General features: G+C 40.5%; 1 protein-coding gene across 1 annotated transcript; it reads left to right on the top strand.

Moving 5' to 3' along the window:
• Positions 1-3,080: 3,080 nt before the first annotated feature.
• On the top strand, positions 3,081-6,417 carry LOC119895843 (leucine-rich repeat neuronal protein 4). The gene is made up of 2 exons (XM_038709210.1): positions 3,081-3,201; positions 4,008-6,417. Exons 1-2 carry the CDS (start codon positions 3,180-3,182, stop codon positions 4,730-4,732), a joined length of 747 nt encoding a protein of 248 aa, XP_038565138.1. The 5' UTR covers positions 3,081-3,179; the 3' UTR covers positions 4,733-6,417.
• Positions 6,418-18,026: the final 11,609 nt, after the last annotated feature.

The following is an 18,026-nucleotide window of genomic DNA, read 5'->3' as shown; positions in this document are numbered from 1 at the left end:
CGAGCAGTTCCCCCAGTGGTCAAAAGGACATCCACACGCAGAGCCACTGAAACATAAAATTTCCTCTCAGAGTTTTAAACAATTATTGCTGTTTTTCTTTTTTAAATCACTTTTCAAACCAGTATGGAGGACCACGTGTGTCATGTAAGTGGTTATAAAATATTCCAGTTATTGTTATCTAACTGGATAATAAAATAGGAATGAAAAAATATTTTCCAAATTAATTAATTAATTAATCAATCAATCAAAAACTAGTTATTTTATCCCCCTCTCACCGCTTTGCGGGGTGGTATGTGTCATCCTCAAGCTCGGGTTCTCTACCAGAGGCCTGGGAGTTTTGAGGGTTCTGTGAAATATCTTAGCTGTTCCTAGGACTGCACTCTTCTGGACAGAGACTTCAGATGTTGTAATGTTTTCAACAGTTTGAGAAGCAATTTAACTGGCAGAGGGGTGACGCTGCAAATTCAATCATGAATCATGAGAACCAAAAGCATCAGAACTGCATCAAACTTTACTAAAGGGCTGTGGCTGGAAATAGCAAAGGAAGACATTGTGCACATGAAAAACATGCAAAGCACCAAAATGAATATTATTCAACATATCCCTAGCATTTTACAGAAAGTATTCAGATGTAACCCCTAATGAAGACTAATCATGAACATTTAAATTAATGACACTGCAGTCCTCCAAAGGCAAGTCTAGCCAGGTAGCCTGTTATGTGTGTAGCCTATATGATTTATTTTTTATAATTTCTCTTTTTTCTAGGATATTGGCTTTTTTGCATGTGTAGGCTTAATGCAATTATAGCATCACTTTATATTACACAATGAAATTACTTGCTAGTTACCATCACTTACTGACCTTTTGAGAAGTCATGATAGCCACGTGTTTCTTCTATTCAAGCGTGACTCTTTGACCAATTTGTGCATTTTTTTCCTTCTTCGTTAAACCCACTGTCAGCCTGCAAGTCACTCTTCGGGATGAAATGTACTACTCACCTCGCGGTAGTCCAGCAGCCATTTGCGGAGAAAAGCTTAAGTTTAACCTTTTCAATCTAAAATTAAACTTCCAGGGTTCAAAAGGTAAAGTACACGCAGGCCATCGACCTCTCAGTGGATTATGCAAACTCTGAAACTGGTGGAGAAGACAACAGTTTATCAGCAGACTGCGGCAGGCTGCGTTGTAATTGCAGGATGCTAATTTCGGGGAGCTGGCCAAACAAATCATGAATTTTCTGGTGCTTCGCAGATGAACCGCTCATTGTCACAGTGCAATCTATCATGAAAACTTATTGTTACCCACACCCAGTTTTGCAGCTACATTACACACCCAGCCTGGCTTTTACACCCTTTGTCATGTTTTTTTGACTTATGTTGGTTGTAATTATTATAGGCTCTAGGAGGCACTGTGGACTGCTTTAATAATGAATGATAGTGAGGTGAGGTAGCTAATAAACGCCACATTACATGTTTTAAACGAATGGCTCATGTTCAGAAAGATGACTTGAGTCATTAGGAGATATTGTCCAATGAATAGTGCCAGCAGAATTCATTACATTCTTGAAAATGTGTGTTGCAGTGCCACATTTCTGATTTGTTTAACAATGACTAGGCGTGATGTTTTCAATTGAATGAGGTTTTAAAAATGAACTAATGAAAGAAGAATCTTGGCTTGTTAATTCTAGTTTTATAGATCTCTGTTGCCTCATTCAGGGAGTCAGTTGGCCAAGGCTGGCACCTGAAGTTATTGTTTCCCATAGGCTGTTAAAAAATCCCAACTAATGATTTGTTATAGAGCTCCTCTGGTCCTGCTATACCTTGTAGTATTCATTTGGGCCACTTCCATTTCAAATATACCATCCACTGTGGTTAGGGGGAAAGTGATGTGGTCCATGGCAAAGAGGGGCAGTGCATTGTGGGATTCTATAACAAACGATCTAACAGTTACCATCTGCTTGACTTTGTGTCACTTCCATAAATATTTCTTACTCAGTGACTCTTCTGTATCTAATTAGCTCATATTGCCTGTTACTTCATCTTTGTTCCTGCTAGCTTATTAAAATGTTTGTGACTCAGTTTTTCTATGGGCTTGTTGTGAATAAATTCTTTACAGACCAACAATGGACTCACTATGAAAGAGGTACTTTACCATAAACAGGAATTATTAGGAAATAAGGCAAAATCAAAAACATGTTTTTAAGCATTAGATTCAGATATAACACATAAACACAACTAGTATTACACAATATACAAACATACCCACACATGTTCCTATATGCATCTCCTTCACACCTACACACCCACACTTTTTCCTGTATGTACTTGGACTCAAACACATTCACTTACAAACACTCATACAAGAAAGAAAGAAAGAAAGAAAGAAATGCAAAAAGAAACAACTGATACATACAATATAAGAAATAAAATATAAAAAGATTTATCTGAAAGGGAAAAATAAGTTAAGCATGATGCTGTACCTGTCAACACATTGGTTCCTGTGGAATAATATACATGCATTCAAGTTTCAGGTTCAAGAAAAGTACCAGGATGGCAATTTCATGCATAACAAATAATTCCCAGAACAAGTCCAATCAGGTTTATTTACGGCCTTTTGGTGAACAACTGCCCGCCATTTTCATACCTTTCTGTTTTGCTGCAGTGTTTGGAGTCGACTCATATATTTTATTTAGGTGAGAGGTTAGATGGCAAAGGAGGACATGCGTGGATAGACTGTGTGGAACTAGCGGTATGTCAGAGATGACAAATTCCAATGTGAATCAAAACCATGACAGCGATCATAGTCCTGTTCAGTTTCACCCCTAAAAGGAAAACATTAACAAGTGACACAGGCTCTGAAAAACCTGCCCAACGTGAAGGAATGCAACAAGAAGATGGTTCACTTTGAAGAACAGAAATTAGGAAGCAATGATGTAACTAATAGTAGACTATAGTAATACCACTAATGGTATGCACATGCAGTCACTCACATTGCTAAACCATTTAGCAAGAAGGGGGGTGGAGCTAGTTCAGAACGGTCGGGAATAAGGGAGAGGGGGGGTTGTGGGAGGGCAGAAAGAAGGAGGTGATTGTTGGGGAGAAGTGAAACATATAAAGGGGGACAGAGCAAGAGAAGGAGCAAGTGGAGGAAAGACGAGGAGAAAAGAGCTCACTCACATTTTGATGAAGCTTTTGCAAACAACAGGTACGTTCCTATCTTTTACCATTGGCACATTTTCACTCCTAACTCAAGGGGATATAGTTTAGCTGTGGTGCAAACAAAGAGCACAAAGTGTTAGTATTCAGTGAGGGCTCCTGCTCTGTTTTCAGTGCAGTTAAATACAGAGATTTATGAATGGGCTTCATTGTTATATCTCCATGCATGTTCACCACAGAGCACATTTCAGGTATGTTTGTGTGGTTTCTTGTGGAAATCGCACAGGCAGCTTGTAACTGGATCCAGCCTAGAGGGCTGCTGCTCTCTATCATGGGTGTGTAGGCATTTGGACCTGTTGTGCAATACCGCCTGGAATGCTGAATTAGTGTGAAGTACCTCCAAAGTTTAACAAATGAGGATTATCCCTAACAGCAAGATTTATACAAGACTATAAATCATTGACAAACATGCCACAGAATAATAAATTTAAATTAATTAAGTCCACATTTTTGTCATTTGCTTACCCAAGAGAAAAGCAGTGTGCTCTGGTTTTCAGAAAACAGTTTATGCTTTGAAGCTAGGGAGATTTTATTTATTTCCCAACTGAAACTAGGCCCACATTTAAGCCATTTGTTTCATTCGACACTGCTTCCCTGTGCAGTCGTATAATCTCTAAAAGACACAGCATCAGGGGAGGAATCTCTGTCTTCAGGCTCTTCCATACAAGACAAAAAGAAACAGGCGCTCTGAAGGTACACATTGCTGGAAACCCAAGGGGCTGATATATTTTTAATATATATTTTTAAAAAAACTTATTTTCCAACATACTGAGTTTTACTTTCTGTGATCACCAGACAGCACAATGGCTGCCAGCAGAGACCTTCCTTTCCCCCTGGTGATCGTTTTCCTGCTTCTCATCAGAGGTTACTCTACCCTGCCTGTGACATCACAAATCCCTGGAACATATCCTCTGAGACCACAAGGGTTTTTGACCGAGCCCCTTCCCTCAGAGGACTACTCTCAATATGAAGACACAGAGAGCCCTTTTTCACTCAAAACAGCACCTCCAGTTGAAGCGACCTCTGAGCGATGCAACTACAAACCCTGTCTGGAAGGTCAGATCCCCTGTGCTGTTCTGGCAGCCTCCACCGGCTGCTTGTGTCCAGGGTTCACTTTACATAATGTGGCTCCAGAGACTCCCAACCTGAAATCGGTGTCCTGGAACGGGTCAGAGGTCGTAGTTCATTGGTGTGCACCTTATTCATATGTCACTGGTTATATTGTGACAGTAGGGGGACAAGAGAGACAGAAGTTTGGGAAGGACCAAAGGAGCGGCGGAGTGGGTGACATAGACCACCTCTCAATGGTCTGTGTAGTTGCAGTGAATGATGCTGGACGCAATGAGTCTTGCAAGATGTACCAGCCCAGAGACAACAGTCTGCCTCTGAAAGCCGGACTCATCGGGGGAGCTCTGGGCTTCCTGCTGCTCCTCTTGCTGGCCGTCCTGCTCTGGAGGCACAGGAGTCAAAGGAAACAGGAGGACAGCATCTCTATGCATGACACAGCTGAGGCACAGTGAACAGAAAACAGAGCAAGACTGGACGCACAGTGAGATAAGACTCTCTCCCCTGGGACTCCTCAGCCTCATTGCAGTTAATTAACTGTGACTACATTATTACATCTGAGGCTTCCTGCACAAAGGGGCTCTCTGAAAACGCAGTAGGAAATGTGGTTCATCATCTCACTTGAATATATCTGACTGGTAATGTCCATTGCCTAATTCTTGTTTCATTTTGATAACCCCGCTGGTGGTGTGTTAAAGCACGTTCCCACATCAGCAATTTGAAAACCAGCTGCAGAAAAATATGGTATTTATGAGCTAAGTTTTCTAATAATGAAGCCCAGAGGACAAACAATGGATAAACTAAAATTTTGATAGAAAGATTCAGTGAATTTGGTCCTTTGTTTCGCATTTCAAGAATCACCAGTACAGTAATTTAAGTATTTATTTTTATGTTGATTTCAGAGACAAAAGCTGATGGGTATAAAGGTTCAAATTACAAGATATTTTTACTATTATTATTGTTATTATTGCAGACACATAAAACATGTATCAACAACAAAATACTGTCCACAAGGCATAATTTTAGGAGCATCGCCACAGTATAGAAAAAGTGTATGTATGGTTGTGTTTGAAACTCTCAGCGAGAGTTTTGTATTAGAGTGACTGATTATGGTTTTGAGGATGAATGATGTGCTGTATTATGTATTGTATTTATGAACATCATTTGGTTTGTTGCCTGAGATGTTCTATGTGTTAAAAGTTGGAATTGACAGGTTAGCTTTGGAGAAACAAGCTTTAAAGCACACAAAACAAGGCTGTTCAAACTGGAACGATTTTATATGTTAAAGTCTGACTATTTAACTCAAGTGAAATCTTAGTCGCTATTACACTCATGTGTCAAAAATATTTAGGATGGGTGTGTCTTTCCATCTGTCTTACTGTGGGAAGTTGTGTCAGCATACTGGATGAGGACTGTCTGTTTTTCCAGCTGTCATATAATAGCCCTATTCAGTGAATATGAATATTGTGAGACTTGTCTCATTCCAGCTGAGACTTCCAGTCATCTAGCACTGGGCTGGTGCAAAGCTTCAGGCTTTTTTTTTTTGCCATGATGAAAAAGAGAAGAAAGGCCAAAAATTTAAATCCTCCCAGTTTATCTCATGTTCAAGCCTCCATCTGCATGTCTCGCAGCCATGTTATAATTCCTTTTTGCTCTGGCTGCTGCCACAGAGTTGTTCCACTGCTCCTGGCGTCTTTCTCATTCCAACTGCACTGCACAACTTACATCGCACAGAGCTGTATGGAAGTCATCTAACATCTGTAATTTGGAGACACAACAGATTGTTTATTTCAGTTGCTGAAATGGCCTCAAGATGTTGCTTTTATGACACACATTCAGAGAGTGCAGTCACTCTCAAACTGAGAGGAAAATACTGACTTGAATTGGTCAGTATGAGACGATATGCAAAAAGAATGTCCTTACAATATCATGTGGTGGTAGCAGCCTGTTTTAAACAGATGAAGATGTAATGAGCTTAATGTACCAATGCAGGAAAGGACTACTTCCAGAGAAGTGCTGTTCTGATGACAGTACCAGAGTAGCACAACATGTACTTAGAGATAAACAGATATGTACATCAATGTATCTTATTTCAAAAAGGATGTGGTTTGCCTTTTTTAAATAAGCTATTTCTGAGAAACTCTGGTGGTTTTGACTGTTCATGAAGAAATCAAAATCTACCTATTACACAAAGTTAAAAGGTTTATAATGAGCAAACTGGTGGTCATACAGATAAAAGGAAAATGAAGGAGCTGCGTGTACTTTGCCTCTGCTGCTGCCCCTGGAGTTTAAAATGCTTCTTAGCTCTTTGACCACAACAATGCAGAGCCTAGAAATCTCCGGCCTCAATATAAGACATAAATGTTACATGACTGTACAGAAAATGTAGATAAAAGGCAATGCTGACATTTTCTCTTTCAGAGAGTCTCACACACTTTTGGTATAGAAGTCCTGGTTCAAATTATTTTAAAAAAAAAAAGCTACTGGTATCTAAATACAAAATTGAACCACTACTGAACAGTCAAATTTAAACCCCATTAAATGTATTGCATTGGGATATTTTAATTTGACATACATTTATTTGATTTTTATTTCTGTAGTTTGAATTCTGCTCTTTGAAGTTTTTGACATAGAAAAACTTTCTAATCACCTTCTTAAAATTTTACATATTTAGGGCGACAATACTGTGGGGTTTCCAGTCTTTCATATGAGCTGCTCTCTCTTGGATCACATGACTGGCGAAAGGGCTGATCCATTCCATTAATGCTGGATTGTTTTTCCGACCTTGAGGCTACGTTTTGTGAAGCGGTTGTCTTTAATTGTCCACTGCATCTGTTAGGGCCTGTCCATAGGCTCGCCATTCATCTGTGACAACATCAGAGCCTCTTCTTACATGATGTTGGTCGGCAACAGGTCTTCTCTTGAGCATCTCTCACCACCCTGAATTAACGCCGACAATTATTTTATCGCACGTTAACACAGTTTTTATTTTATTATTATTAGTTTGAAAGTCCCTTGCTCACTGGCTCTGAATACACATACAGTCAAACCATGGGTCACAGGAGGGGCGGGATGTTGATCAGCCTGCAAATCACCCACCCAAACAAGCAGTGGAGGGAGGCTTCAGCAGACCACGCTATCATCTTTTCTTTGCAAACAGCTTTTGATGTTAGTGGGGATTTAAGCGAAATATCATCTGGTAAAAGCACGGATGTGAGGTGCAGAATGTGCGTAGGAGAAAATTCTCAGTAATTTTAAGTAAGTAATTTTATTTATTTAATTTTCAACATCTTAAATGAAAGACAAAGCAGATAACGGCCCTGATGAATCTAAGATATTATGCAGTTACAGTTGCGGTTGCTTTTCATTTTTTTAACTGAAGTCACATCTTGCGGCAAGGTCAGCAGCAGGGATGAGCGTTGACAGGACACTTCTCACTCAGGATAAGTCATGTTGAATCACTGCTATCTCCTTCAGTAAACCGGTGACTCATGTTATTTTTCTGGTAGAGGGATCACATATGAAAACAGTGAATCAGCTGATAGCCATAGTATTTCACCAGACAATACTTTGTGTCAGCCTCCTCCTGCCTCCCCTGCTAATATAACTGTGTGAATAATAATGAAGAGTTTGTTTGTGTCAGTATGAGTTTAGTCTAACTGCTGCTTGACATGTTTCTGTTTGTGTTTATGAAGTTTTGGATTCTACGTGCAGGTGCTGCTCTGTGTCATGAGGCTAATGATAATTAAACAGACCGAGCTGAAAAATGACTCACCCAATAAGCTCTACTAAATAAGGAAGAGTCACGTAAGCCATGAAGCAGACAAGACATTTAAATTGGCATGAAGTAATCTAGGACTTTTATCAGTGTCTTTTAGCATCCACGACCATTTTCACAATAGAGACAAAGGTGTTTTAGCACAGCAGACATCATGAAGCGAAACAGTACTATACAGTACTATACAGTACATCATGATGCGAAAGTACCTTATAAGGGCCTCTGTTAACTGCTTTCAGGCTAAAAGTCACCTTATTGCCCTCTGCTGGTCACATTCAACCCTTTCAGAAGATCCCTAACTGCACTAAAGGGCAGAAAATGACATTAAGCAAAAGAAACATAATCACAATCATAATGATGTCTACAAAGCTGGATCATACTTGGCTCAATACCAATTAAAGGCCTTTGTCAACTGGCAAAAATTGGATGAAATGACTATGTATATTGAAAGGTGTCGCACGTACCAACAAACGCACAGAGAATTATCACCTGCCATTCCCAAGTGTTTTAATGTCTTTCACCTCATTGCTTTGGTTTTACATGAATGCAGCGTAACTGGTTCACTTTCAGTGCGCTCATCAGTGCAAGTTTCCAGACCCCGAAGGCAGCTTTTTTCATTAAAAACAACATCTACAAAAAAACACCTCTAAAAATCTACCTGCCCAGAACTAAACATCAGACAGACACAGTTAGCGAATAGCTGGTGAATGATCATCTCAAGAGTTGGTGGAGACCAAAGAGCTAAAAGTAGTGTCAGCACATTCCCCATAAAACTGTATATGTCAAATATTGTGTTAACAGGTTGTGGTGTTGGTAAAAGGTCACTGAACTCAGGTTCAAGTATAAATAATCACATCACAATGTATGGTATGTAAAATGTAATTACAAGTAAAAGTCTAAAGTTAAAATAAACAAATATCGTGGGCAAATTGTACATAAAATAGCAACGAAAAAAAGTATCACTGTTATTAGGTGTCATTGTTTTATTTTGTGGTATTACAGAGGCGTTAACACTGTAAGCAGCATTTTAACGTTGCTGCTTGACATGGTGGTTATAACTATTTTATATCTTTTGGGTAGTTTATAACAAAGCCTCATATTTTACAAGATAATTATAAGGTTAGTGTGTAAAATCTGAATGTTTTTGTAAGTATTTAATATGGCAAGGTGAACAGAAATTCCATTAAACACAGAAAAACTTGCCAAAGAAAGAGGAAGAGCTGTTGAAGTTGAGACTAATCTTCAGTAATATTATGGATAAACTGCTATTGTATAAAAGACCCCCTGTGTTGTATGTGATGGGCCCAATTGTTTAATTTCTACAGAAAAACAATATCCTTTTCACTGAGTGCTTTTCATGGCAGCGGCTTTGCAGCTGAGGCTTTAAGAGGCTTTACTGCAATGAAAGTCGTTGTAGGTTGTAATATTATGTTCATCTCATAACATTATACTGGTACCAATTCAAAACCATCATTCATTTTCATGCACTTAATTATTCATGAAAAATTAATTTGCATTTAGCGCTGGGAAAATGAATGTTTTTATTACTAGTAATCCGCCAGCAGGGGCACTAATGGTTGCTTTCTCTGCACGCTGGGGTCAGCTTTCAGAGGGCATAAAACGTTCAAAGTGGGTCAGGCATCCATCAGTGCCCATTATTGGACGCAGACTGTCCTGAGCCCACACTGGCTTTATTCAAAAGCAGAAAGGTTTCCACTTCTTTAGTCTCCTAAGCATTTTGTAGGCAGTACAATGAATAAAAAGAAAGGTAAGTTGAAGCGAGTCAATCAAAGAACTCATTGCTAAACGAGCTAGGTGTCATCCAGCATTAAAAACAGCTTTTCACAGGAGGACTCTGGGCCTTCATCAGAGGAAACTCTGGGTCTATGTGGGTGGTTGTGCAAACTGATCCCCCCCCCTGCAGGCGTCTCATCCTGTTTACTCCTGTTATGTCTTAGACTGTGTCTCTCTGTCTTGGCTCAAACCACAACTCTGTAAATAAAAAGATTAACTTCTGCCTCTAAGTGTAACTCTGGCGTCTCTGGGAGGATGAGCGGGGTTTATGTAAATGCAACGAGGCGTGTGTTAGATTACATTTTTACATTTCTTCTTTTGGCATCATCGGCGACGAAAGAATAACAGTGCGACATCTTTCATCATCCAGACATCTTTCAGACAAACAGGGTAAGTGTGAGTCAGAGCTATTTTATCTTTTTGTTTTTTGGATTTTATAGGAACCACTAGAGGTCATTATTGCAAAGAGGGCTGTGGAAATCAAAGCCACCTCTGGCATGCACTCACTGAAAATATAGCGGAAATGCAAATGAGTTGCTCTAATAGGGGTGAAAATGAGTTTGCAGAGGTAATCAGCCCTGCCACATTTTTACATCCCAGAGGAGGGTATGGGTTTGCAGCTAAATGTTTGATTCCCCCCCCCAAACATTTTTTTCATTCACTGCAGGACAGGCAGGTCAGCGCTCTCCTCTCAACTCCCCAGGATAGCTCAGCAAAAGCGTTTCATAAAGGAGAGGCGGAGAAAATCTTTCTGCTTTTTTCCCCTCTTCTCCCATTTCCTTGTATGAAGAGCGAGGGTAACCATGGCAACCTGGCATTACACAGGACGGAGTCGAGGAGGTTGAAACTGCGCTCAGCTCAGAGAGAGAGTTATCAATCATTTTGGCATCAGCACTGTCTCTCTCTCTCTCTCTCTCTCTCTCTCTCACACACACACACACACACACACACAAACACACACAAACAAACAAACAAAGACACACACGCGCGTTTGCCTGCTCTTTCATCCTTCACCTGACTTCACAGGCCATTTTCCTTTTTATCAGAGAACACAGAAAAAAAATCTGCTTCAGTGCACCAGTATCCAGTGGATATAGATCTGGATGCATAAATCACTCACTTTAGAAGGTGAAAAAAGTGTTGGCAAATGCCAAAGTTTTCAAAACCATGGCCAGCATGCCAGATTGTATTTTATCATCTTTCAGCAACACTAGAAGAGTCCACTCAAATCATAAAAGTAGATAAATTTGGTTCATTTAGACAAGAGGAAAATCTTGAAACCATAGGAGAATATAGTGATGAGTTTTTTGTTCTTGCAATAAAAAGATGTGACCTTTATTCGTTGTGCAATAATTAAAAAACAAATTAAGGATCTCTGTGGAGATTTACAGGCTTATAATGAATTAGTCAATGAAGATATTTGCCTGAGCAAAAAACAAACCTGCAAATATGTTCAGGTCGCACCCAGTGGAGAACATTATGACACAGTTCTTGTTGAAAGAAGATGTATCATGGCAATCGATTTGCAGCCATTTGCTTTATAAACACCTTCCTGTAATTATTTATGAGAATGCTTTAATAATCAGTTCATGTTTTGGAGTAGACATTTCAAACTGGAAATATTTAATTGACCAGGCTTTGAAATGAGGCCACAACATGTATCTGTAACAGAGATCCAAGCTAATTTTCCTAAAGCATATTCCTGCATAGTATTATCTCAAGCCAGCTGGGTGCATATGAAAGAAAAATATGAATACCTTTATAAGAATCATCTTGAATGTGTTCTTTAGATGTGTGACTGCGGATTTGTTTTGATTAAGGTTGTAGAAGGCTTCAGCTCCTGCTCAAGAACTGTCAGCTGAATCTTTAAGAGTGTATAGGAAACCTGGAGGGACTTGGAGCCCGGGCTGTATTTAACCCTGTGAGGTGAAGTAGTTGTCCCAGTGTGGCTGCACTGTTCCAGTTCACTGCTCTCTATAGCTGGTCTGGAGGAAATGGCTCTTAACAAACTTTATAAAATAGCATGTTCTTTGTTGCCTTAAAGAAGAATCTCACAGTTTCAAGCTGTCAATGTGCAAACTGCATTGTTCCATTTATATTCTTTACCTGCTTTTTCCTTTTCATTGTCAAGGGGTGCACTGGAGCATATCCCAGCATGCATTGGGTTGAAGGAAGGGAGACACCTTGGACAGGCTGCCAATCCATCACAGTCTCCAAATCCACCTTGAACCGTAGGAGGAGACTTGCCTGAATAAGTGGGAGAACATGCAAACCAAAAAGTCAACTGAACACCACCCCTTCTTCATCAACATCACTGCAGCAATATGGAACCATAATATAAATACAAGATGCAGAGAGGTGGTGTATTTAGGAAAGGTGCAGGATTTAACCAGGGACAAAATAGTTTTTTTTTTTCATCCAATAAAGTTTTGGGAGCTTAAATCCAGTGGATACACACATGCAATTTGTAAACAGAATAACTTTAGATATGAGATACAGCTGAGACATAAATCAAAATCTGGGACTGATACAAGGCCAGATGTTGAACAAAACAAATCCCCAAATTTGCCCCCTCCCACCTCTGCTATAATAATAAAAAAAACAACACTCCAGCTGGGGCAGGAACAAGCACTGGAACAAGAGATGAATCAGGGACAGATTATTCAGGACACAGTCACGAGAGGATAGAGAGAGGGGGGGGGGGAGCAGGGACTTGACCTTTTCTGAATATTCATGACGAGAGAGAGAGAGAGATGTAAACCTTTTCTGAAACTTTTGCGGAGCCTAATGACGGAGGCCAGCTTGTGATTCAGTGCAAAAATTAATACATCTAGCTGGAGTAACATCAGGATATCTTGGCTGTCTGCCAGCCAGGAGGATCAATAGCCATTAACATCATCATGCATGCAGTCAGAGGACAGCAGGGATCTGTGGCTCTGCAGAGCATTTCATCATGATAGGAGGGCAGACTGGAGCTGTAGTTACAGTTAGAGCTGCTGAGAGCAATGCTTTCTGACTGACAATGTCATCAGTATGCTGCATATGTAAACATCCAGCAGCCTGGAGAATCTAGGTCATTTTTTGGTTGGGATGAGATGAGAGGAGGAGCTGTCTGGAGATACACCGAGCTGCAAATGTGCGCCGTGTTCATGTGTCAAAGAGTCAGGCTGTAATCTGCATGCGCCTCTTTTATCTGCTTCATGAATCAAGTGAAAGCACCTCCAGTGGTGATGAAATCTGCTGAGAAACACAGGTAGTGAAGCAGAGGGGAGGAGGAGGAGGAGGAGTGGGAAGGAGGGAAGGAGGAGTGGTGAACGCATGTAATTTCTTGCTCCAGTTCTCTTTGCCTTAGCAGTGAGGACATATCATTTATTAAAAATCCAAGCCTCGAGTCTTCAAGATACACCAAAGCTCTGTCATGAAATACTGACTTTGGCTCGTGTTAAACACCAGGAAACAATGCAGCCACGCACCAGAAATTACACACTCGGATCTGGAACAACATGTGCTGCATCAGTACAGAGGATAAATATTGAGGTTGATTTTTGGTGTCATTTCTACTCTGTCCTTAAAGTGCTCTGCACAGTGAAAAAATTAATCTTTTTACTGAAGTGCCAGTGCATTGAATGGAATGTCTTTTCTCAAATCAATTTAAAAATCAATTAATGCTTTAAAATATGTCTGAGAACAGCAGAGTGCTATTGTAAAACTCAGACTGCACTCTGTCTGGCTTGACTGCAGGAACAATGCTCAGACAGCGGCAGAGCAGCAGGCAACGTGGATGAAATCCTCTATCAGGCATGTTAGCGGCTCTGTGTCATGCCCAGCTCCCGCAGTTAGGCTATGTGTTCAGTCTGGTGTCTGCAACAACTTCCTGTTCTGTTGGAATTTACCATCTTGTCTCTTTTCATGTCTTTGTCTGCCTTCCTGCCCTGTATGATTACCTGTCCCCGCCCTAATGTGCTCCACTTGTGCCTCGTTGTCTCCCAGGCCCTAGTGTGTATACAGTGGGTACGGAAAGTATTCAGACCCCTTTAAATTTTTCACTCTTTGTTTCATTGCAGCCATTTTCCAAAAATCAAAAAATTCATTTTATTTCTCAGTAATGTACACTCAGCACCCCATCTTGACAGAAAAAAACAGAAATGTAGAAATTTTTGCAAATTTATTAAAAAAGAAAAACTGAAATATCACATGGTCATAAGTATTCAGACCCTTTGCTCAGTATTTAGTAGAAGCACCCTTTTGATCTAATACAGCCATGAGTCGTTTTGGGAAAGATGCAACAAGTTTTTCACATCAGGATTTGGGTATCCTCTGCCATTCCTCCTTGCAGATCCTCTCCAGTTCTGTCAGGTTGGATGGTAAACGTTGGTGGACAGCCATTTTCAGGTCTCTCAGAGATGCTCAATTGGGTTTAAGTCAGGGCTCTGGCTGGGCCATTCAAGAACAGCCATGGAGTTGTTGTGAAGCCACTCCTTCGTTATTTTAGCGGTGTGCTTAGGGTCATTGTCTTGTTGGAAGGTAAACCTTCGGCCCAGTCTGAGGTCCAGAGCGCTCTGGAAAAGGTTTTCGTCCAGGATATCCCTGTACTTGGCCGCATTGATCTTTCCCTCGATTGCAACCGGTCGTCCTGTCCCTGCAGCTGAAAAACACCCCCACAGCATGATGCTGCCACCACCATGCTTCACTGTTGAGACTGTATTGGACAGGTGATGAGCAGTGCCTGGTGTTCTCCACACATACCGCTTAGAATTAAGGCCAAAAAGTTCTATCTTGGTCTCATCAGACCAGAGGATCTTATTTATCACCATCTTGGAGTCCTTCAGGTGTTTTTTAGCAAACTCCATGCGGGCTTTCATGTGTCTTGCACTGAGGAGAGGCTTCCGTCGGGCCACTCTGCCATAAAGCCCCGACTGGTGGATTGCTGCAGTGATGGTTGACTTACTACAACTTTCTCCCATCTCCCGACTGCATCTCTGGAGCTCAGCCACAGTGACCTTTGGGTTCTTCTTTACCTCTCTCACCAAGGCTCTTCTCCCCCGATAGCTCAGTTTGGCCGGACGGCCAGCTCTAGGAAGGGTTCTGGTCGTCCCAAACATCTTCCATTTGAGGATTATGGAGGCCACTGTGCTCTTAGGAACCTTAAGTGCAGCAGAAATGTCTTTGTAACCTTGGCCAGATCTGTGCCTTGCCACAATTCTGTCTCTGAGCTCTTCAGGCAGTTCCTTTGACCTCATGATTCTCATTTGCTCTGACATGCACTGTGAGCTGTAAGGTCTTATATAGACAGGTGTGTGGCTTTCCTAATCAAGTCCAATCAGTATAATCAAACACAGCTGGACTCAAATGAAGGTGTAGAACCATCTCAAGGATGATCAGAAGAAATAGACAGCACCTGAGTTAAATATGAGTGTCACGGCAAAGGGTCTGAATACTTATGACCATGTGATATTTCAGTTTTTCTTTTTTAATAAATTTGCCAAAATTTCTACATTTCTGTTTTTTTCTGTCAAGATGGGGTGCTGAGTGTACATTACTGAGAAATAAAATGAACTTTTTTGATTTTTGGAAAATGGCTGCAATGAAACAAAGAGTGAAAAATTTAAAGGGGTCTGAATACTTTCCGTACCCACTGTATATGCCCACTTCCTGTTTGTTTCCGTGCCAGTTTGTCTTGATTCCCAGTGTGCTTTGACCTTAGCTCTGTGTCTTTTGACCTTGACTCTAGCCTTGTGATTTTGGACTTGGTTCAATAAATTGTTTATTTGTGAACCACCTTGAGTTGTGCCTTTTGAGCCCATTACCATTGTGTGTAACCTTGATACAGTGAGGCTGTACTTAATCACATAAGTACTTTGAGCTAAATGCTAACATCAACATGTTAACATGCTCATAATGACGATGCCGGCATGTTGTTTGTGTTTACCATGTTCACCATCTTAGTTTAGCATGAACGCTAATTAGCACTAAAACACAAAGTGCAGCTGAGACTGATGGGAATGTAGTCATTTTTGCAGGTCCATAAACCAAAACACTCAACCAACAGTGAATTTTGACCTCATAATGGCGCCATCTTAAAGGCCACCAACATTTTTACAATTCATCCTCTGGGGGAAAGGAATGTCATGACAAACCACGCAAAAGTTCTGAAGTCGTATTATGATAAAATGATATAGTTAGGATATTTCAATAAAAACTGCCACTTGGTGACGATAAAGTTAAAGTCACCAAAGGCACTAGGGTTCAGCCTCTGGGGATCATGAATATCTTTTCAAAATTTCATGGCAATCTATCCAATAGAGATGTTTCAGTCTGGACTAAAGTGGTGGTTCGACAGACTGACATTCCTAGAGCCGTACCACTAGGATAGCTAAAAATCCAATAACCCATAAAGCAGTCCTGCTTGATTTAAAGAGCCAAAATCTCTGTTGGCTGGCAAATAATAATCTCACGGTATATGTCGTTATATCTCTGAGCCTTAATGAGGGATTTTATTGAGCAATGCCTCAAACAGTACATTTGTTTTTTTAAATCACACACACACTAGTAACAATTCATCTCGGCAACACAGGGTATATGTAGCCACATATTTGAGCAAATGCAAAAGTCGTACATTGCCAAAAATTTAGAGCACTTCAAGTGAATTTTGACAAAACAAAAAAACAATCATTGACGGATTAGCACCTCTGCCTTTCAGAGTTGTTTAAGGAAAATTGATGTACTTTTGCTAGCCTAACTGGATCTGTTCTGTATCGCCTTCTCATCCTACTTTTCCAGGTAAGTTCACCGTTTGCTTTGAGGGGTAGTTTATCTACAGCATCAGTCTCTTTTCACTGTTATTCATGCCTTCATATCCAGGTGATACAGATGGTTAACAGTGTATGATTTATTCTCACTGATATGTCCAGGGAAAGGCGGCACTAAATTCTTACCCTTGTACCATCTTCTGTCATGTACATCTTTGCTAGCAGCTGAGCCTTTTACATTTTTGCCCCTTTGTTCATTCAGTGACTCTCCGTTCAAGGATTACAAACAGCCTATTTTTATATTTGGGAGAACGATGCAAACTGTTCCTTCAAAAGGACTTAACAATGAGCTGCTACACAAAACAGAGCTTTTGAAATGTCACAAAAAAGGTATTAACATAGCACTTCTTCAAAGCATCACAAATAAAAAAAATAAAATACTTGCATAAGGACACATGCAAAAGTTACAATTAGGCCATCAGTGAAAAGGCACCAAAAAAATAAAAAATGTCCAGGACATTCATTTACAACGTCTTACGTAAAATAACCCGTTATAATGGCAATGCTACAGCTGACATGCTGTTGCTATGGACAACACAGGAATAGGCATTAAAATCTGAAATCAGACACACCACTGCAGCGTCTCATTAATTGGATATAATGAGAATATAATGAGGATTTAAAGCTCCAGACCAAACTCACCTGATGGTTACAGAAACCTTTTGTTCCCGGTAACAGCATGATGCAGACGTCTCGGACACCATATGCTGCTATTAAGGCTTTAATCGGCCAGGAGCAGGTGGGCAGATTGTGGGCGACATTACAGTCTGTCTTGATGCCAGGAGGAGAGGCGACAGTGGTGGATGTGCCAGTTTCCAGTTGACACTGGTCAGCAGCATAATGTTAATAGCACTGGCAGGCGGTTCTGTGCTTTCACAGTTTTCTGTAGCTGACATGAGCACATGGACCAAGCCTATATTATTTAACCACACAATGTGGAGCACTGAAAAGCCCTGAATGTTACCGGTTAGAATGGCACATTTGATTTTATAATCCTTCTATTGAATAGCTCACGAGGTCACATCAGTTTAAAATCGAGGCAACAGTCCTGCCTGACCCAGACATTTTCTACTTATTTACCTTCAGTAACAATTAGCAATTCATTTGAGCAATCTCTATCAACAAGACAACCATCAAATGTCTCAACAGGTTGACCGATCTTCTATGTTGTCCTCTCACTCATTACAGTCATCACAAAACAAATCTAAAAGGGATCCACATCTTGCACCAGAGTCAGAGGGCTTCATTCAAATCATCAACAATGACAGTGTTCAGTCTGGTAAACTACATTCAAACAACTTATTCAACTTGAGCGTCTTAAGGACTGGTCTGAGTCTGCTGCAGTCAGTGATGACGACAACATTGGAA

Source organism: Micropterus salmoides, unplaced genomic scaffold (assembly GCF_014851395.1).
Source record: "Micropterus salmoides isolate LMB-PRFRI ecotype aquatic unplaced genomic scaffold, ASM1485139v1 Ms_hic_scaffold_9, whole genome shotgun sequence".
Lineage (NCBI taxonomy): Eukaryota > Metazoa > Chordata > Actinopteri > Centrarchiformes > Centrarchidae > Micropterus > Micropterus salmoides.
This window is presented reverse-complemented; position numbering and strand designations above follow the sequence as displayed.

What these genes read in the sequence shown, in the direction of transcription:
- LOC119895843 (XM_038709210.1), top strand. Translation starts at nt 3,180, where the DNA reads ATGAAGCTTTTGCAAACAACAG. An exon ending in GAAGCTTTTGCAAACAACAG is followed by an intron (nt 3,202 to 4,007) that starts GTACGTTCCTAT and finishes TGTGATCACCAG; the next exon opens with ACAGCACAATGGCTGCCAGC.